This window comes from Lycium barbarum, chromosome 3 (assembly GCF_019175385.1).
Source record: "Lycium barbarum isolate Lr01 chromosome 3, ASM1917538v2, whole genome shotgun sequence".
Taxonomy (NCBI): domain Eukaryota; kingdom Viridiplantae; phylum Streptophyta; class Magnoliopsida; order Solanales; family Solanaceae; genus Lycium; species Lycium barbarum.
In genome coordinates this window covers 8,568,313-8,589,810 of record NC_083339.1, presented here as the reverse complement: position 1 = coordinate 8,589,810, position 21,498 = coordinate 8,568,313, and the positions used below count along the sequence as shown (strand labels likewise).

The window sequence follows — 21,498 nt, the reverse complement described above, 5'->3', positions numbered from 1 at the left end:
AATTATAATACTTTCTATAATAAAAATTCCATAATTATATTATTAAAAGATATTCTCTCTCTCCTAATTTATGTGACATAGTTTGACTAGGCACGAAGTTTAAAAAAGAAAGGAAAGATCTTTGAAACTTGTGGTCTAAAACAAATCATAGATATTTGTGTGGATTTAAATCATTTCATTAAAGGTAAAAGGGGAAGTTTAAAGTTAAATGATTTCTAAACATAAAAATACATCTTCTTTTTTAAACAGACTAAAAAAACAAATACGGTACTATTTTTTGTGTTGGGCCGTGCTAGCACGGGCTTTCTATCATCTAGTAACATATATAAGATTTGCTGCTGCATTTTGTTGTGTGGATTTTCGTAGTGTTCAAAGTTGCTAGTCATTCCCTTTGTTTATATCGACAATTTATAATGATGAGATTAGTAGAAATTTGTCACACAATAATTTTATTAATAGATTAATTTGTTTAAATAGTGTCAAATATAAATTACATTTAAACCTATAAGCTTTCCTACTAGCAGTTTCTTTGTCAACTTTGCTTTTCTAGTTCATTCTCGTAAAACATTAACTGTTTCAAAAGTCAAGTCAAAGTCAATTAGTTTAAAGTATTTTGATTATCGAAAACCAAACTCAAACGTAATGAGGGGATAAAAACAAAGCTTGCTTTTCTAACTGTGTTACTGATAACGAAAGCATGTATAATATATTTTTTTTCCCTTCGATCTTTATTACGTAAATAAGGAGAAAGGGGCTATATTGTGCAAATACACTTTCATGACATCACTAAATTCCGTATCTTGATTGCAAATGTATAAATCTTAAATTCGTGTATAATCAATCATTAAAACCTAATGTTCATTCAATATGTTTAGAATATTTAAAAATGACCATGTTTAAAGAATCTCCCCTCGAGTAAAGAGAGTTAAGATTAAAGAAATAATACCATAAATTCCTTAATTTATCACATGTTAGATACACTTAATATTGTTAAAAAAAATACACTATTTATTTTCCATTAACATCTTTTAATGATACGTACTACTAGAAATTCCATAGCCACTTGTTATATTCAAACTATAAAAGAACAAGTAATCAATAAGGATTGTGGTCAAGTGATAACTGATAAGTACTCATTCATTCTTAATCATAGATCTTGAGTTCGGGCTTTCTGGGTATGAAATTGCCTTTGTTAGTATGAGCGCGAATCCGGAATTAGTCGGACCCAATGCAGGTGTTAGATACCGGATGGGACACCAATAGAAAAACTGAAAGAAATAAGTTCTGCTAATTTCTAAATGCAAAAATGAATGTTAGTTATTTTTGTGTGGGATAATAATAATAATAACAGAAAATAGATTACCCATAAATATACATAATTCCTCCGAATTACGTTCGTTACTCTGTCTTTTTCTTTTATTTTCTTTATTTTTATTTAATTTAACTTTTATTTAACTATATAATAAGAGTGAGCCGATGGTACGACCAAGGGCAGTTCCGTAAATATCTAACTATATCAAGGGCAGTTCCGTAATAACAATTTTATGAGTTCTTATTTGTTCCCTCATGTGAAGACGCGTGTACACAGAACAAAACTTTTCTTGTTCCAGCAGGTTCCATATTTCTTTCACTCCATATTTTGTGTCCTCTCTTGTATTCGTCCTCCACTTCTGGGTGCTTTCTAATTTTCGACTCTTCATCTCAATGGTTACATCTGGTAAGTTTTCCCTTTTTATTTTCTTTCTTGCTGTCATCAATTATAGATTCTGTTGAAAGTTTGTCCATTTTGCTTCAATTTTAATTCTCCTACTCTTTTGCATAATTTTTTGCTAAATTTTTAACATGCATGTCAGTAACTCTATCTGATCTGCACATTCATATTTGGTGCATGTAATTGTATAGTATTTTGGGTTACTGATCGTTGATTTATGGTGAAATTTTAAATCATGTAGGCTAATGATCGGCTCACTCTTATTATATAGTTAAATTTAGGGTAAATTAGAACTACCTTCAACAATTGCAAAGTCGTACATTCCTGTGAATTGGGGATTTTTTTTTTTTTTAAGATTATATACATATACATATATAGAGATACTTAGAAGGCATGAAGCAGTAGTTAGAATTTTATATTTTAAATGTCAGTCCAGTTAGATGTGATTGTATTGTTTTGTCCCATTTTTACTTTGTTTGTGCACACATTTGTTAGGAATAAGAAATTGATAGATTGCATCCATTTGTTGGTAATGGAAGTTTGGTCGAAAATCGTCAAATTTCATATCAATTTGATAGTTTCTTACTAAGATTATACGTATATGTCGATAATTTCTATTTTGCACTTGTATGTTTAGAAATAAACATCTAGGTGCACATTTGGATTCTTCTACGTCATATAGTTCTTGCTGGATTTGATTGGGTAGAATGAAATTTTGAAAGTGAATTAGATCTTTTCCTATGTAGGGTGAATTTGGTATAGTATAAGCAAAATCCAAAAGTTAATTAAGAAGACGAGGAACCAAAATACTTACGTTGGCCACCCTTTGTTTTCCTCGGTATGTGTTTCTTTTGCGTGGTTGCGATACAACTTGTGAAGAATTCTTGTGTTGTTTTGTTTTTAGTTTATTTTCCTTGTGTCATCTTTGATTTATAGCATTACTGAGGTAACAACATGTTGGTTTCAAGGGTGCTAGCAAAATTGTTGCTTGTTCTCCGTCTGCCGAAGTTGGTTAGTCCTTTTGACAATTTTACGCTCTCTCCATCTGTGGTTTTCTTATTGACGAGTTCGTGTCAGTGTTTTCCATTCTGTAATTTCATTATTCTTTGTTTTTATCTCTTTACCGTATTAATTCTTAACTGATCTTGATCATTTTAAACTCGATTTCTTTCATCTACATTGCTTGATTTGGGTAAGTTGTACTGGGTTTTAGTTATTCTTGTTAGTGTGTTAGTAATATTTATTTTCCAATGTTAATCAGTTAGCATTACATATAAATAGAATGGAAGAAATTGTATGGAATCAGAGGAGAATTTAGAGCACCAGTGCAAATATTGGCCCTAATCGAGAAAGAAGAAGTAAGAAAAGCGGGCAACCAAAGAACATGAAGGGTGGCCTTCTTTCCTTGCTATCCATAGGGGAATCAAGACAAATGTTATGCCATCAGATTACTACCATTTTGCCCTTCAGGTGCCATGAAAATAAGGTGATAAAATTTATTTTTTGAGCTTACTTTTGTATCCCTTGTTTATATTAAACAATTGGATAAATTTGAAGAATCGTGGGAAGAAGAATTGTTGAGCATTCAAATTGCTCTTGATTCACTGGTGCCTCATCTTCTTGGATGATTAAAAGATGCTACTATATGCATTTAAGTTTAAACCTTAGCATCTTTATGCATTTATTACTCTTTTATGAGGTTTGTGTTTATTAATCTTTTTTAAGAGAGTTATTAAAGGTGGACTTCTTTTCCTTATTGAGATGTTTCTATAAATGACCATGAAGGAGGAAGGTGCTTATAGCTAAAATTTTTGTAAGAAGACTTGAAAAGTCGACATTCCCTATACACAGAGTAATCTATTCTCTATTAAGGAGGTAGTTATACACAAACACTAATGTCATCAATTTAATTTATATGGCTCGTGTATGTTTTTCGAGGAGCTAAATTTTTTGAAAGCCTTTAATATTCGATAACTACTGTAACTTCTCCAGCTCTACTTTTGAGACTTCAAGTTCAATGAAAGTGTACTGGAACTACATTGTCTTTTAATTTGTAGCACCAAAATGATAGACTTTATAAGTGATTCGATGATGGTTACTGGACTGTTAAAGGTAATATAGTTTTCATAACTGTTTGGTTGAGTTATCATGCTATAACAGAGATATTTCCAATAAAAAAAATGACCAATATGTTAATGCATAGAGATTAAGATGATTCTTATTGGATAGGTTAGAGATTAAAAGATTAAGTAAACAAAAATGAGAAGAAAGGGATAACTGGTTGATACAAAATTTGTTTCATCAACCAAATCCGGCTGAAGAAAATTGAGGATTAATCCTTTGTGGTAATATTTGTAGCTTGATGGCAATTCTAAAACTCTGGTAATGCACAAGCAACAATGAGCTGCCTCTTAATGAATAAGTACCCTAACTCAAAGCTATTTTCATATGAGAATTTCAATTTTTTAAAGATATTGCATCTTCTGTGAACAGAAGAAATTACTACGTCGTACAAATTCTTCTATCACCTTGACCCTGAGGGAATTGCGGAACTACTAAACATTTTGTAAGGTCTCCGCCAATAGTTGCTCACTGTCTGGTGATACTAGAAATGGTTTCAGTTAATTACTTTTTTGAGCTTCTGAAGTTATGAATGGTATATATTACTTACGAGATCGTTTCTTTCAGGGGAAATGTGATATAGATGCAGCTTTTCAATAGTAATATGCCTTATTTTGTCGAGGTAATTTGGCTGGCAAAACCTTTCTATTTTATGTCTTTTAGGGTTAATGGGGTCCAAATGGAATAACAAGAACTATTGACGAAAAAAAAAGAATACTTTAGTTGTCCCAAAGGGAGTATATTGCTATAAAAAGCATTGGAGGCATATACGCCAAATACTTTCTTGCTGCATCAGTTATTTCTCTCTATGAGATCTTATTAAATGTATTGTGAATGGTTCTTAGAGGCCAAAATAGTTGTCAAACTCATCAGGAAAAAACATGGATATGGATATGTCTTCTGAGAAATTCTTTATAGTTGGGAGAATGTTAATTTTTTTTTTCCTTGGACCCTCACCTATTCAAGTAAGTTTCTGATTTTCGTACAAGGGAAATATACAGGAAGTCTGATTCTCCTAGCCTAATAGATTTAAATAATTTGGTCAAATCTTCGTCTCCTCAACTTGTGCAACAGCTCCTGTCTCAACTACAATATATTGATGTAAGCAAAGAATTGGAAGGTGGAAAAAGTAAGAGGGTTTGTTATTCAGTATTGATGAAAGCAGTAGCTAATTTTCATCAGTTTACTTGTTTATCTTAAATATTTACTCTATTTTTTTTTTAGCAGAACGGTCAAAGAATGAATAACATCAAATCTTGGTTGTTTACTTCATGACGGCTAGATTACAATAAGCAACATCAGCTATAGTGCTCAAGACGTAAAAGTCCTTCCTGATGATGTTCTGTTTCAGCCTTTCAGGTACCAAACGATCATTTCATTGCTTCTATTCCCTCAGTTAAGTTCTTGGTTAGTTAAAAAGACGATGGTATGTTGGAAATTCAGAGACAGAAGTTCAAGTGCGAGCAGCATTGACCGGCTTATGCTGTATTCAAAGATTTCAAAATAGGGAAGTGTAAACCACCGGAACTTAGTCTGTTCTCCTGATATGGTTCATTCACCTTTTCCTCGGAGTTAAGATCTAAAATGCTCCGACTGATAAAAGAACAACTAATATTCTCCTTAAGAAAGTTAAATCAGAACAGAATTAATATAAAGGAATGAAAAAGAGTTTTGCTTTTCTTTACCTAAAAGAAAAAAGGATTGTTTTTCTTTTCAGAATGAAACGAAAAACACCTTCCAAAGCAGATATTTCCATTAGGCATCAACCTAGATATATATTCAGAAAGTTTTTCCATTTATTCGCACCTGTAAACCAACTCATCAGAGTCCAAAATAATTTGTGTAAGCAAAAACATAGAAACAAGATACTCTGATAATGTCATTTGCTTAGCATATCTAGCAGCTTCGAACAAATTGTGTCATGATAATCAACAGAAAAAACCCTCATAATACTTGGAGAATTGTCATATATAGTTCTCCCTTTCACCACCCATAATTCCTCTGGTTTCTTCCAGAGTCATGTGTGAAGCCACAAAACCAAAAAGACCCACAAGAGAAAAAGATCACCCAAACAAAATTCCCGAAACTATGAAAGATGCATGTAAAAAACAAGTAAATCTCCATTACACATCCGTAAAAAGAGAAAAGAAAAAATCCACCCGTAAAAAACAGAGAAAAGAAAAATGTTTACTGTTAAGTTGTTTCAAGCATATCACCAATACTTTTTTCCTCCTCAAGGTACCATTCTCAAAAGTTTGTCAGTGAAAAGTTATCTTCCCTCTTCGTCTTCCACGACTCTTGCAAGAATTGTTGATTATGAATTGACCTCTTCGTGTGAGCACAAACCAATAAATGGCAGATTTTCCAAGAGTTTTGATAACGTACACCACTAAATGTATATTTTTATCTCCTTTGTAAAAGGCTTCTTATATGTGCTTGTGTTACTTAACTGAAAAAGTTGATTTTTTGGCTTGACTTAACGTTCGGAATTTGAATGAAGGATATAAATGAACTTTCTTTTATCTTTATGAAATGAAAAACAAGAATTTATAATGGCTGTAGCAAGTACTGATTCACAATATCTGCAATTACATAAGTGATATTACATTACTCCTATGTATATTGTGTTTGTTTTTTGGTACAAAAAAAGAGAGAACTTCAACATGTGAGTCGTATATCAGCTTAAACCTGCTGATTTCTTGTATGCTTTGGCCCTTTTCCTTGTCAATATATATTTTAGGGAAAAAGGGAAAGCAAAATTGCTTTAACCAGAGCAACTGAAGCACATAACCCTTTAAGATCTTTTATAATGCTCTCAGCAGAAGTCAAATATTTTTCCTTAGCTTGCTGAATTGGTTTGCCCGGAATTTGACTGCTCTTCCAGTAGGAACTTCTTAGTTCTTGGAAATTGGGAAGTATTAACAGTAAATCATGTTATCGGTTATGTTGCCTTTGTTCACTTGAAATAGAAAGCATATTTAGCTATAGTGCGAATATAAAGCATATTTGTATTTACCTTGCTTTGACAAGACAAAATCTTCATAATTTGTCTAGATTTTTATTGCAGTTTATTAGCTATTTTAGTCTGGTGGTAAGATTAGCTACAAAGATACAAGAGTGTGCTTCAATCATAATAGTCTTGACCATTGACTTAAAACCTGTGGGATTTAATCAATCCTTTTTTCTGTAATGAGATATTTCTGTTCCATTCAAGGTTAGCCTATACAGTTCTCTTGTTTCCTAAGAAAGTTTCAGTTTTCTGGTTTTGGCTATTATAGGTTGAAAGCCATGGAAAAGGTTTTGTACCTCCGGGTTGTACTTGTCATTTGTGGCCTGGTGTTGGGTAATATGTTTGTATGCAAAGATTTTACAGTTGATTATCAGTATGTTGCGATCAATTCTTCATCTAACTATTATGGAAACAGGATATGTTAGCTATATGTGTCATTCTAATAAAAAAAAAAAAAATCTTAGTTTTTCATCTATTTAGTGTATGAAATATGAAGCAACTAAATCATATCTTGGGTGAAGATTGATATCGGAGAGGACCCTAAATACTTTCATGGTTTAGCACCAGTTCATAAGAATTTAGCTCTCAAGGTAATTTTTGTTCGTTCAGAAGGTAATTTTGTTCGTTCACTTCTTGCAAGGTTGTCTGACCTTCACAAAGCACTCTTCATGATGGATAGAAGAATATTTGTTGGCTAACGAGTCAACTTCGTTAATCACTGCAAGGTACAAGATCTAGATGCAAATTCATTCGAAAGAAAGATGCTTACTAATTGGGTGTGCGACTCAACATGCGAAATACACATTATTGTCATTTTATCCTAATCAAGCTACATGCTTACAGTTTGAGATCTGCATAGTGGGCCAAATATAGTCTTTGTTGGAAAATTCCCTTTAGTTTGGGTCTGCTGCTGATTTCTTCGTTGTTGGGATGCTTACTTTAGTATTAATTCACTTCTACTTTCCTCTTTGTCCAAGGAAATTCAGTTTTTGTTTATGCGTCATTATTTGATTTTGGGATTACAAATATGATGTTATATGTTGTGCTTTTGTAGCTGAACAACTCGGGATAAAATAATTCCTGTACTGTCATGGTTTACTGGCAAGGCTGCGGAAGATGATGAATCCGAAGATATGGAAGATGTTATCAAAAAAGATGGAGATGAGGATTAAGAGAAGTGACGGAAAGGTTGTACCAGCTTGGGGAAAAAAGTGAGGTTGATTAAATCTACTGCTAAGTTATTTCTATATGATAAGATTGTTATATTTTTAAATAGCATTCTAGCAAAGCATGCTTTTGAACTCAAAGCTTATTTTAGACATTGTTGCCGGCACAATTTATTCCCTGAAGCACATTATCCAAATGTATAGATCATATTGTAAATTTTATAACAAAAAAGGAAAAAAATAATCTCCATGTAGGGCACAGGCCCGTGCCTTGCACGGGCTTCAACCATCTAGTAAATATAAAAACCAAAGACCTCTCTTGGTTCTGGACCACCAAACAAATGCCTCAGATCTAATGCCCGTGGGGATCAATATCGTCATTTCAAAGTCACCCTCCTTGTAAATCTTACTCCGGATTGTTAAACAATAATTCATAAACAAGGTATATCAAATCTAAGTTCTTAAATATTTGATTGTACATAAAAACATACTCACTTTTAATAATTTGTTAACAGATTAAAATTGCTTAAGAGTATATTAAAGAAATTACTTTGAACCTAACTCAGAAATAAGGACCATTTTTTTATTTCCTCGTTAGAAATTTTAGCTTACTTTTTATTTATTATTCAACAAGAGAATAACTTCAAGACCACTGAATATTTTTGGCATTTGACATATCTTTAGTTAACAATCATTCAAAATTCTTCTTTACTTTCTTAAACTTTATATCAAGTAAAAAATCAGACAAACAAATTGAAAGGATAAGAATACTAATTTCTAAATACAAAAAGAAAAGTTAGTCGTAAGTATTAGGAAATAGATTACCCATATAAATGTATTGCTCTCTCCGTCTAAAAAATCTTGTCTTAATTTGACTTACATGAAATTTAAGAAATAAAGAAATGCTTTTGAAATATGTTATTCAAAACAAGTTTTAAATATTTATATGACTGTAAATCATATCGTAAAGTTATTTTTAAAAAAATATATATAAACTGTGTCAATCTTTTGAGGTAAACTAATAATATAAGAAAATAAGATAATCTTTTTGAATGGAGCATAATTTCCTTCACATATACTACTCCCTCTAGATAAAAAAAAAATTCACTTAACTATTTACACACCCCTTAAGAAACTATTCATTCTAAAAAAAATAATATGTAATTTGACTACACTACTCCTAATTAAATAGACATTGAACTTTGATCATATAACACTTAATAGAAATAAATTTAAAAAGATAAGATTAATTATTTCTTTATTTAATAAATAAATACTTTTGTTAACAAAAAAAAGGCTAAACAAACAATTTTTTTTTTATCCGGAGGGAGTGAAAAACAAAGACTTGCCTTTCCCTTGGTTTTAGATCCCACCAAATGCCTCAGATCTAACGCAGGTAGGGCCAATAACGTCATTTCAAAGCTATTATCCCGTAAAATCTTACACCAGATTTTCATTTTCTCCCTACTTTCCCTTCACCAAAAATCCCCGATCATTTCTCCTCCGCCGTGCACCACCACCGTCAAAATGACGAAACTACCCTTCCTCCTCCTTCTCCTCCTCCTCTCCCTAACCTCGCCCACTTTCGCCGAAATAAAAAACCTCAAAATCCGATCCGATAACCGACCCATGATCCTCTTCGAACGATTCGGGTTCACACACACTGGCCAAACATCCATTTCCGTTTCATCCGTTTCCGTTATCCCCACCGTAACGACCCCTGATCTCTCCCGCTTAGGATTCTTCCTCCTTTCTGAAGAATCCCTAATTCAAGTCCTAATTGAACTTCAACAAAAGCCTAATTTCTGTGTACTTGATTCCAATTTCGTACAACATTTATTCACTTTTCGTGATCTTTCTCCTCCACCTAATTCGTCGTTTGATAACACTTATCCTGTCACTTCACCTAATGAATACTTGCTTTTTTTCGCGAATTGTGCACCTGAATCGAAGGTTTCTATGGATGTAAGGACTGAGCTTTATAATCTCGATGGTCGCGTTAAAGATTATCTCTCTGCAGGTATTTTGTAAAATTGTGTAATGGGCTACGTGGCATAATATTTTATGTTGGGCTGTATATTTTTGAAATTTTGTCCTGGAGTACTGGAGTATGCTCATCTTGGACTGGCTTTAGTTGTGTCCACTTATATAGTGACATAGGTGTGACAAATGGACTGTTTGGGCTGAATTTAGACATGTCAAAATGGGCTAGTTTTGCCACCCCTAGTAACACTACTGCACTGATAAGTATATAAGCCCGTTAACCAGTTTAACCGGAATCGGACCGGTTTACCGATTTGAAATCTCGAACCGGAACCGGTCCAGTTCAAAGTCTCCAAAACTTTTTTTTGTTTTTGTTTTTTGTATATATATATATATATATATATATATATATATATATATATATATATATATATATATATATATATATATATATATATATTATAGTATTTATTAGTATATTGTAGGTATATTTACATATGTTATACAAGTTTATAAGTAAAGTTTAAATATTTACTGACTAACAGGCTAACAGCAAGTCAGCAATACAGAATATACGTGTATACATATATATATTAAGTTATATGCTTAAGTTATAGTGTTATACCACATATACCTAAAATATAGTAAGAATATACATATATATATCAATATACTTAGGTTATATAACTTATATATATATATATATATATATATATATATATATATATATGTTTAAGTATACTATATATACTTATAACTTATATATTATAACTTATGTTATTTATAGCTTAATTTTTTTCTAAGTTTATAAATTCGTATATACGTATATATATTATATATATATGTTTAAGTTATACTTATAGTATACTATATATTATAAGTATATTCTTAGTATATTTTAGTTATTTTTCAAGTATATAACTTTCGAGTTTTTATTTTTAATATGAACACAAGTAAATAGAAGAAAGCTCAATAAGCCATATATTTTATTCATTTTTGGATAACATTTATTTGCAAGTTGTAGTTTTTTTTTAACTTGCAAATAATACATGAGTTGTACAGAAATAGTAGAATAATAAAATCACCAATTTTGAATCATTTCGTTAATTTCCCCCATATCATATTCGGTCATGGAAATATCTTCAAAGTCTTTCATTTGGTCCGGTCCACTAGCTATCAAATCTTCAATTTCTTCCTCTTCGCCTTCCTCCGCTTCTAAATTTTGGTTGCGTCGCTCCGATCTTATCCAATCGCGAATGCACACTAGTACTTGCAAGCTAAAGCCGCCGGATAATAAATTTCTATGGTCTCCAATTTGCCGTCTTCCTTGGCTAAATGCGCTCTCCGAAGCCACGGTTGATACTTGAACCGTAAGGATATCTCGAGCCATTCTTGAAAGTACCGGATAACTTGTCTTGTACTTCTTCCACCATGCTAAGACGTCCAAGTCATCCAGTTCCTTGATATCCACATTTGACTGCATCAAATAAAAGTTATATTCATCAAAGTTTGCAGTACAAGAAGAAGTTGGCTGTGAATGTAAAACTTTTAAACCCGACAAGCCCTTTTTGCTACTCTGAGAAGTAGTAAGGCGTGGAGCAACGGGTGTAGCACGTTCTTCCAAACTAGAATAATGAGTAAAAAATTTTCTAAACTCATCATCAATAGCGAGTTCGGCTTCAGCTAAAGATGGTTGAACTCCCTCTTCAATTTCTAAAAATGTATAAATTTGACTAACCAAATTTGTAGTATAAGACACTTTTAAACAAGGATTTAAAAGCAAACCCAATATAAATAAAGTTGGGATAGAAAAAAAATACTTCTTAAATTTGATTATCATTTAAAAAATAGTCACTTGATAACCGAGTTTATATTTATACTCTTGTAAAACTCTAGCTATTTCCGCTAAGTAGGCTAAAATTCCGGATACCGTAGGATAGAATTGTCTAGAAAAAGCAAGAGTTGCATTATAAAAAATTTCTAAGAGTTCAACTCATTCTTTAACATCTTTCCAATGCGTAAAAGTTAACCAATCATCACTATTAATATTATATTTGTTGTGAACTTGTTGTATGTGAATCCTATACTCATATGCTTGTTGTAGCATAATGTAAGTGTAGTTCCACCTAGTCTCAATTTCTACTTGAATTTTTCTAGGTCTAAGGTTATTTTCCACACAAGCATTCTTAAAATCTCTAATTCTTCCCCCCCTATTAGCATTACAAAAAAGAAACGCAACCGCATCTCTAACTTTTTGAACAGAATCTTCAAAATGCACAAGACCATCTTTAACAATTAAGTTTAAAATGTGACAACTACATCTTACATGAAAAATATTTTTTAGCGGAGGGTTTAGTTCTCTTTTTATAAGACCTATCGCCTTTGTATTATTAGAAGCATTATCTAAAGCAATACAAAGTGTTTTTCTATAAATGTTAAAAAATCTCATAATAGTAGACATTGAATCCGCTAAAATTTTTCCATCGTGACGACTTTTTCCTTCATCATATAAAAAAGCTATAATTCTTTTTTGCATAACCCAGTTGTCATTAACTCAATGACATGTAATAGCAAAAAAATCTAACTTGTTAAGACTAAGACCCAAATTAGCGGTAAGACAAACATTACAATTTAAAGAATTAAATACATGGCGCAAATAAAATCTATATTTTTTAAACAAATCTGTAACATCGGTTCTACAAGTACTTCTGGGAATACCCTCAAATAACAGATTATAACAACGTCGAATGTAAGTAACAGACCTCAAACCCGAGGGAAAGGAAAATGGTAAACAATCATAAGCTACCATTTTAGCTATTTCTACACGCTCTTTTTTCTTGTCATACTTAAAATTTCTACCGGTTCGTGGGTCTATCGTCATTTGAATACCCCTCACATTTGAACCCGTTTGCTCTCCCCAAACATCCATATGTTTGCTTCTCATATGATCATTTAGTGTACCATCATCCTTACCAGTTCCTTGCTTAAAACTAAATACTTGTCCATATAGGGTACATGTAGCTGATTGATTTTCCCTATTCTTAGTCATAAATTTCAAAACTTTAGCTGTTGGCTTACGAGTTCTAGGCGGTTTGTCTTGTGTATGTGATTGTGCAGGACATGTATCTCCTATGGTATTTTCGGGGGGTTGTGTTTCATCATCATCATCATCTTCATTAAAAGTGTCGGTAAAATGTTGTTGCATTGCCTCATGACCTAAAAGTGGATTATTTCCACCAACATCAATACCTAAATTAGGTGTTTCTTCCACAAATGTTTCCTCATTAAGCCCACCCCTAACAATACCACTACTACTAACGGCACCACGTCTTAATCTCTTTGACATTATTAAATAGAATTAATTTAAATCACAATCAAATAAATCACAAGAAAATAAATTACAACAAATTAAATTGCTAGAATTAAATTGCGTAAATTAAATTGCGAAAAATAAATTGCTAGAATTAAATTGCGTAAATTAAATTGCGAAAAATAAATTGCTAGAATTAAATTGCGTAAATTAAATTGCGAAAAATAAAGATAGAGTTGGAACGAAGGTACCAAATTGCCGGATTAATTTCCAACAAAGTGAAGGCGGCTAGAATTGCAAATCCACTAAAGCTACTTCGGATTGTTGCAAAACGACCAACTCCACCAACAATATTATAATTGCAAAATTAATAATTGAAAGTTGAAATTATAATAAGACTTTGTAATATTTATTTGAGAGAAATATAAAATGGCTAATTATTGCAAAGTAACTATAATTGAGAGATTGAGATTTGAGAGAAAGAGAAGAGTGAATTGGTGTGAATTAAAATGAAAATGAAAAAGGGTTTATATAGGGGTGAGGGATGGGTTAAAGTGTTAAAAAAAAAGTTTGGAGGGTTGGGGGCCAAAAATTAATTTTATGACCGTTTGACAACGGCCATTTTTGCAAATGGACCGTTGCCAACGGTCCATTAACGGACAAAGGCCCAACGCCCAACGGCTATAATTTAATTTTTATTTTATTTTTTATTTCACCGGTTTAACCGGTTTAACCGGTCCGGTTCCGGTTTCAAAAAAATCGGAACCGGACCGGTAATAATTAAACGGTTAACCGGAACCGGTTAACCGGTTCTACCGGTTCCGGTTCCGGTTTTAACGGTCCGGTTACCGGTTTTAACCGGTTAAACCGAACCAGTTGACGGTTTTATAAGTATATATATCATCAACAGTTGACCACCTGTTAACAATTTTGTTGAATAAGGGCCTACTGGGTTTCAAGGGGATTTCGTGGATCAGTACGAGGAGAATTATATTTGTATTGAGATGATATTAACAGTGGCTTCTCATGTCTCTGCATGGGGACAGTGCAAAAGATACCACACCTGATATATCCATTTGTGGGCAAAGGTTTCTCTAAGTTGTGCTTTGGTGTACTTCCTTTCTTCGGAATGTTTAGACATTGTCTATTGTACAAGTCTCTGGATTGTCCTTGTCATTGAAATGATTAATTCTCCTTAAACAATTTAAGCCCACTGAAGATATACATTATGATGGAATTAAAACAATCAAATTAAGATGAGTCATCTGGATTATGTATGAGGTCGATACACAATTTTGTATCAAGCCGCACTTCAGTAGAAATACATAATTTTGTGAATATAGTTGATATAGGAAGTGTAAAGTTTTAAGCACAAGGTAGGGGTAAGGTCTGCGTACACTCTACCCTTCTCAGACCCCACTTGTAGATTATACTGGGTATGTTGTTGTTGTTGACGACATTGATAATTAAGTTACTGTGGTACCCAAAAATCATGGATCAACTGAGGAAGCAGGCAAAGATCATGTGTAGCCAAAAAAAGATATTTTAATGCTTCAAATTGTATGATCTTTTAACCTTATTTCTAATAAAAGTTCCCAATTGGAAATACGGAAAAGACATCTTATATTTCGATTTTCTTATAGAAGAGAATAAATGAAAAGAGTATATACTTCATATGATCATTTCATTCAATTTGACTTAGCTCAACTAATAACATCCGTTATAGTATTTTCCGGATGAAACTATTCACTTTCTGTCTCATGGCCAAATATACCTTTGAACTATTGGAAAAGGGTCAAATATACCTCTCATTATACTTTGGGTCTAAATATACCTCTGCCGTTATACTTTAGATCTAAATGTACCCTTGCCCTTATACTTTGGTCTGAATGTACCCCTCATTTTAACGGAGGTACACGTGTCATTATTCTATTGGTCTATTCTAAACTATCCTCTAATTAATTAAAATTCAAACTAATTATCCAATTAAAAGACTCATACCCATGGAAGATAGTTGTTTCTGATGGAACCATGGAGTGACGATGGCATCACCCTCCCGTCGGCTGTTTATCGACTCTCGACATAGTACAACACTATCCCCAAGAATGTGGCAACTTATCCAGCAACATTACTTACAAATCAGGGGTTATTGAAGCACTGTATCTTCTCACAAGGATCCTAAAAGTTATTACTGTTGGGCTTACTACTGGTTAAAATTGAAATTGAATTATGATTTCAGTTGTCATTTCAGTTCTCTATTGAAATTGAATTATTATTTCAGTTGACATTTCTTTGCTCAATATGAAAACGTGAGAGAACTTTTATGGCTGGTTTACCAACTGAGCAATTACTTCCTGGGAAACTAGCCTCTAAATTTCAATCACTCCATCTTCTCATTGAGACAGACAAGTTACCCATACCTATTGCCATGGTCATCGTCGGCCATTGAAGAAGCTTGTATGGCCATGAGTCTTTTTAATTGGATAATTAATTATGGGTAGAATTTTAATTAATTAGTGATAGTTTAAAATAGACCAATAGGATAATGACACGTGTATCTCCGTTAAAATGAGGGGTATATTCAGACCAAAGTATAAGGGCAAGGGTATATTAAGACCCAAAGTATAACGGCAGGGGTATATTTAGACCCAAAGTATAATGAAGGGTATATTTGACCCTTTTCCGATAGTTCAAGGGTATATTTGGCCCTTTGCCTAGGTACAATAGTCTATTTGCCCAAGTTCGCAATCCTGAAAGATACATTGGTAAACTCATAGTTTATTCACGTAAATTTCCCCGATTATAGAAGTTATTAATATCATTAAAATTTGATTCAACTCATTTTTTTTAAAAAGAAACTCATTATTATCAACCATAAAAAATTTCCAATAATATAACCAGCAAAGAAATCTATTTAACCATTAATGTACATAACTTATGTAACGGCCCGTTTGGTCGTTATTACACTTTTGATCCCTTTGGCCCCGTTGATCCTTTCCCAAGCCCTGTAGGTATGATTTTGACTGGCGGGGATGGGCGACACGGTTCCCGAGGTCATCAGGTGTGTTTTAGAATGATTTGAGGAAGTTAGAGCTTTTGACTAAAAAAGGTTTGACCAATAGTTGACTTTTGGGTAAACGGACTTTTTTTAGAATTCCGTCAATTTCGTGAGGTCCGGAAGGTCGATTGTGACTTGGTGGGATATTCAGTTTAGTTCCCGAGCCAATCGGGAGCGTTTTGTACCATTGGTTGGAAAGTTAGTTTTGGCCATTTGGGGGTTGACTCGGTCAAATAGACTCCCGTTCGAAATTCGAGGCCACGAGTAAGTTTGTAGCGTGTTTTTACATATGTTTGCATGTCTGGTTTGGATCCGGGAGGCCTCGGATGGATGTCAGGATTTGGGGTGAAGCTTGGTGAAAACCAGATTTTTACTGGTTTATGGTGTCTCGCCCTAACGAGACTATTTACGCCTCAGCGGGGTTTGGCCCGCAGACGCGAGTCCCTGATATTTTGATGAGATCCGCCTCAACGGATGGTTCTCCGCCGAGGAGAGTTTGTGGAAGCGGAACCTATTCCGCGGGAGCGAATATATCGCTGAATCAGAAAGCATTTAATATCCCATTTTGAACCACTCTTGTCCCATTCCCGAAATTAAATCTCTAAGTGACTTAAGGGCGATTTGAAGAGCTTTCAGAGTTGTTTCGTCTTGGGGTAAGTTTTTTCCCCTTGTATTATGTTTATCTACCTTCCTAAGCTGGAATCTGTAGTGAAAACTAGTGGGATTAGTTGGAGAAGATGAGTTTTCAACTTTAACTTTGATATTTGAATGCTAGGCTATGTATATGAGTTTAATTTATGAATTTGACTAGTCTAAACATGGAATTTCGTGAATTAGTAGGTAATAAGCTTGGATCTCTAACTCGGATTGAGGAATTGATTTTGGATAGAAAGGGTTTATTCCTGATTTGGGGGTTTTCTCTTAAACGATGAAATTGATAACTAATTGAGTTTGATTAGCAATTGGAGAGTGGAATTGAACTTCTAGAACAGGTTACCATTTCCAATCTTGAAATTTCCATTTTACCCTCGTGGGTCCGATTTCCCCCTTTCTATAGTTGATTTCCGATTTGAACGAATGTATAGCAATATGGGTATCATTTATCTCCGCTTCTAACTTAGATTTCGATAACGACTAGACTTTGAGTATTCGGAGGCTCTTCGGAAGGGCAAGGCTCACGTTTGACAGTTCTGTAACACCTCGTGCATTCGGGCTAAAATTTGACTCATAAGACGGGGGTATAATGAACCCAATTTGAGTAGTGTATAAATGGTGTTTGAAACCCAATCAAGACATGAGAAGATTCCTTGAGCAAAGGAAAGTCGGAAGCTACCCTACGGAGCGTGTTTTCAAGTGAGTTTGCACCATGTCTCAATTAAAATGAGTATACGGAAAAGTCTGTAAGGAATTTGGGAAAATTTCCTCCTTGAAAGTTGTATATCTTTGAAATACCTTTCCAACGGTATATTATGGAGGTCAAACAGACATCTGTACAAAACGTTATGTCGGTTTTACTAAAACAGTGTTATGCCGATTTACGGTGGAATATACGGGCCGTATATTTAGGCCGTACAATTGGTCCAGAAAGCCCAAATCACTGTAATTGATTTACGGTGGGAAATACGGTCCGTAAAACTTTTATGGGCCGTAAAATAGGGCGTAAAATGGGTCCAACAACAATTTTAAAACTTTGTTTTAAGGTTTTTTCACTTCATTCTTCACACCCCCAAGCCCTAGAATGACCTTCTATTCTCTCCCATCATCAAGAACACTAAGGTAAGCCTATTATAATAATTCCAAGTCAATTCTAATATATATCCTTGTAATTTAAACAAGAATCATCATTCCTAACCTAGGGTTTTCAAGAAAACTCATCTCAAGGTTCAAGATTCAAGTTTTTGGAAATCTTCTTCAAAGTTAAAGTCTTTAATTCAAGTTTGGAGCATTACCAGGTATGTAGAGTTACTATCTACGTATGGGAACATCATTGTTTTTCCCTACGCCTCATAATCCATAAATTATGATTCTCTACTAAAACTAGGGTTTCTATACCATGCTCATGATAACCCTAGGTCTATGTCTATGATTATATTATGTATGAATTATTATAATTCCATCATTGAATTCTTAATATTTCTTTATGATTATTGAGAATCCGTCCGTAATACATGAAAACCCATGTCTCGTATTCCATGGGTTCTTGCATGCAATTTTTTAAATAAAAATGATTATTTCATGAATATCCTACATGTCTACAAGTTTTCATGCAAGTATATTATATAATTACTTTCATGCTATGATACAAGATACATACATACTAAATACAAGTTATTTCATAAAACCATATTTACAAGTTATTTCATGAAACTATGTTTACAAGTTATTTCATGAAACCATGTTTACAAGTTATTTCGTGAAATCATGATTGCAAGACAAGTATAAGTTAATTCACGAAAATCATGGGCTTCTTAGCCAACTATATTATGTTCATGTTTTTGGGAGTTGCACGAATTACCGAGAAGACTCAGATAGCCTGAAACTACGTAGCCACCGTAGGACAAGGATCGCTTTGCCCAGAAAGGACGATAACTTAATTTTACACTGAATGGATCCATCAGGCACGTTACCACCTTATACCCTGGCAAGGTATGAGGCCTCTGCTGGTCCGGCGAGGTACCAGACTCCATGTACCCACGTGGTGATATGACATGTCCGTTTATGAAATGCTCTCCCTACTTATCATGTTTTGCTTATATATATATATATATATATATATATATATATATATATATATATATATATATATATATATATATATATATATATATATATGTACCCATGCTCATGCTCATGTTCATGTCCAGGTTTTCAGTTTCAGTTCTTATCATGTTATTCTATGTCCCATATTATTTCTTTCAGTTGCTTTACATACCAGTACATTCAATGTGCTGACGTCCCCTTTTATTGCCCGGGGGCCTGCATTTCACGATGCAGGTACTGATTTACAGGACGACGCCTCTGCTCATTAGGATCTGCACGTACCATCTTATTGGTGAGCCCCATCTCATTCGGGGTTTAGGCATTATCTTTCTTTATCTAGTTTTGCATCTAAAGGTATGTTGGGGGCCTTGTCCCAGCAAGTATGTTACGTGTTTTTCAGACTCATGTTAGAGGTTTCATAGATAAGACAAGTGTCATGTTAGACTTCCAGAGTTGGTTAGCTAGTTTGGCTCACTTATGATATTGGCCGCATTCATGACTTAATCAAGTATTTATGTTTAATATTATGACTTACTATATTTTATAAAAGCTCATCATGCACTTCACGTTATATTTTCGCTCATGTATGCCTCATGATGGTTCAGCAAGCCATGTGGTTCGCTCGGTCACATGCAATCAGGCACAGAGTGCCGTGTTACGCCCAGACCATGGTTCGGGGCGTGACAAGTTCGTGGCACCAGCTTAGCATCGAGGTAGGTTACAGCTTACCTTTCGGTTAGACTCTAATTAGTGAAACATATGTAGGATTTAGTTATTGACGGGGAAAGCATGTTAAGCCTTCGAGTATGAAGTTGGGATGGATACTCTTGGGTTGGTATTGTTGTTGACTATGTGGGCTTGTCGCCTTGTTATAGCGATTGGTCTTGCTTCATGTGTGGCGTGTTGGGCTCGTCGCTCGTTTATTAGGTTGTGTTTGTGATGCATTCATCGCTCACTTATCATCAGAAAAGGAAAGGATAATGATTTAGGATTGGTATTGTCATGTATGCTCATGTAAAGGCACGAATGAGATCTTGATTATGATTTACACTTGATATTGACATCATGCATATCATTCATACACATCTTACATGATACATTGATATGAACTGTGACTTGGTACTGGTGATGACAAGTGAGAAAGGAAACATCCGAGATTGCGATCGGAGTGGAAGATTGTGTATAGGTTAATATGCAAGTCAACTCCTGGGCTATGTGCGGAGTGGATAGTATTGTGGAAGTCATCTCTGGGTTGTGTGCGGAGTGACTGGTATATGGACTTCGCGAGTCCCTATAGTTCATGATTACCGAGAAGTGGAGGATTTTCGTCCGTAGCATGTGTGTACGGTCAGGGGCGGACCCACTAGCAAATTTTGGGTGCTCCAGCACCCATTGAACTCAGTCACGGAGTGTATAGCTGTATAGAAAATATAAAGAAAACAGATATAAATAGCTAATAGAGCACCCATGAAGTGATAATTTTACTTCTATATTATTATCAAGCACCTCCGAACTCAAAATCCTGGGTCCGTCACTGTGTACGGTGACAAACAGTTGGCCAGTGCATTTCATTGCATTGCATTGCATATGCACTCATTTACTTCATTTATTCATATCATTGATTCTGCTATGGCATTATATCATGTGTATTGTTCCTGATCTTGGATATTGTTGTGATTTATACTTGACTGCTTGAGTGTTTACCTTTCGATTTCTTTCTTCGTATATATGTGAACTAATTGTTGTCGGCCTATGATACCTACCGGTACATGGTGTTTGTACTGATACTACTTTGTTGTACTCTTTTTCTGAGTGCAGAGCTCGTAGTAGGTTCCTCTTCTGCACCTCGTGAGTGATCCGGAGGCTCAGTTTCAGACTTTCCAGGGTGAGCATTTGATGGATTTCGCAGCTCGGAGATTCTTTTATCCTTACTTGTCTTTTCTTTGTATTCTTAGATAGTATTTATATGTCAGACTTGTAGTCTTCAAACTTATAGTATTTAGTGGCTCTTGTACAGATTCAGATCAGATTCTGGGGATGATGTATTAGTATTCCGCACTTAGTAGTTTGTTTTGGTTTGGAGACTGCTTAATTCTTTCTAATTACTTTTCATATGTTTGAACTGAATGTTGAATAGGGGAATGGTTCACCCACCAAGGGGGTTAGTGTGGATGCCCGCTAGATCCACTAGTTGGGTCATGACAACTAATTATTAGTAAAGACTTGATTTTTTTTAAACAACGAAAACATACGTACTATAATAACTGAATCTCTTTCAACTTGGATCCCATGAGGCTGACCTTGAAAAGTTTTAATATAAAGAGGGATTCGCAGTTCTTCTAGAGGTAGAGTGCCTAGGGCTTTGAACCCAAATACATT

The 21,498-nt window shown here is 34.1% G+C and overlaps 1 protein-coding gene and 1 long non-coding RNA gene across 24 annotated transcripts; both read left to right on the top strand.

The window, feature by feature from the left end:
* Positions 1–1,566: 1,566 nt before the first annotated feature.
* LOC132630166 (uncharacterized) lies at positions 1,567–8,252 on the top strand. 20 transcript variants are annotated; one of them, XR_009578513.1, is made up of 5 exons: positions 1,567–1,717; positions 2,458–2,549; positions 2,680–5,191; positions 7,483–7,567; positions 7,897–8,252. It is a non-coding gene; the product is annotated as an uncharacterized LOC132630166 (long non-coding RNA). The 20 variants fall into 20 exon arrangements; XR_009578503.1 differs by having other exon boundaries at positions 2,648–5,191; XR_009578510.1 differs by lacking the exon at positions 1,567–1,717 and having other exon boundaries at positions 1,728–4,277; positions 4,400–4,454; positions 5,060–5,191.
* Positions 8,253–9,141: 889 nt separating this feature from the next.
* On the top strand, positions 9,142–21,211 carry LOC132630164 (protein CANDIDATE G-PROTEIN COUPLED RECEPTOR 7-like). 4 transcript variants are annotated; one of them, XR_009578494.1, is made up of 3 exons: positions 9,142–10,028; positions 19,354–19,411; positions 20,938–21,211. XR_009578494.1 is itself a non-coding variant. In XM_060345740.1 (2 exons), the coding sequence occupies exons 1-2, from the start codon at positions 9,536–9,538 to the stop codon at positions 14,366–14,368; spliced, it is 618 nt and encodes a 205-aa protein (XP_060201723.1). In that variant the 5' UTR covers positions 9,146–9,535; the 3' UTR covers positions 14,369–14,398. The 4 variants fall into 4 exon arrangements, 3 of the variants coding, with proteins under 3 accessions (XP_060201723.1, XP_060201724.1, XP_060201725.1); XM_060345740.1 differs by lacking the exons at positions 19,354–19,411; positions 20,938–21,211 and adding an exon at positions 14,244–14,398 and having other exon boundaries at positions 9,146–10,028; XM_060345741.1 differs by lacking the exon at positions 19,354–19,411 and having other exon boundaries at positions 9,151–10,028.
* Positions 21,212–21,498: the final 287 nt, after the last annotated feature.

Bases quoted from the DNA above. Each gene is read 5' to 3' on its own strand.
- LOC132630164 (XM_060345740.1), top strand. From the start codon at position 9,536: ATGACGAAACTACCCTTCCTCCTCCTTCTCCTCCTCCTCTCCCTAACC. The intron at 10,029-14,243 runs GTATTTTGTAAA...TTGTTGAATAAG, and splicing joins TAAAGATTATCTCTCTGCAG to GGCCTACTGGGTTTCAAGGG.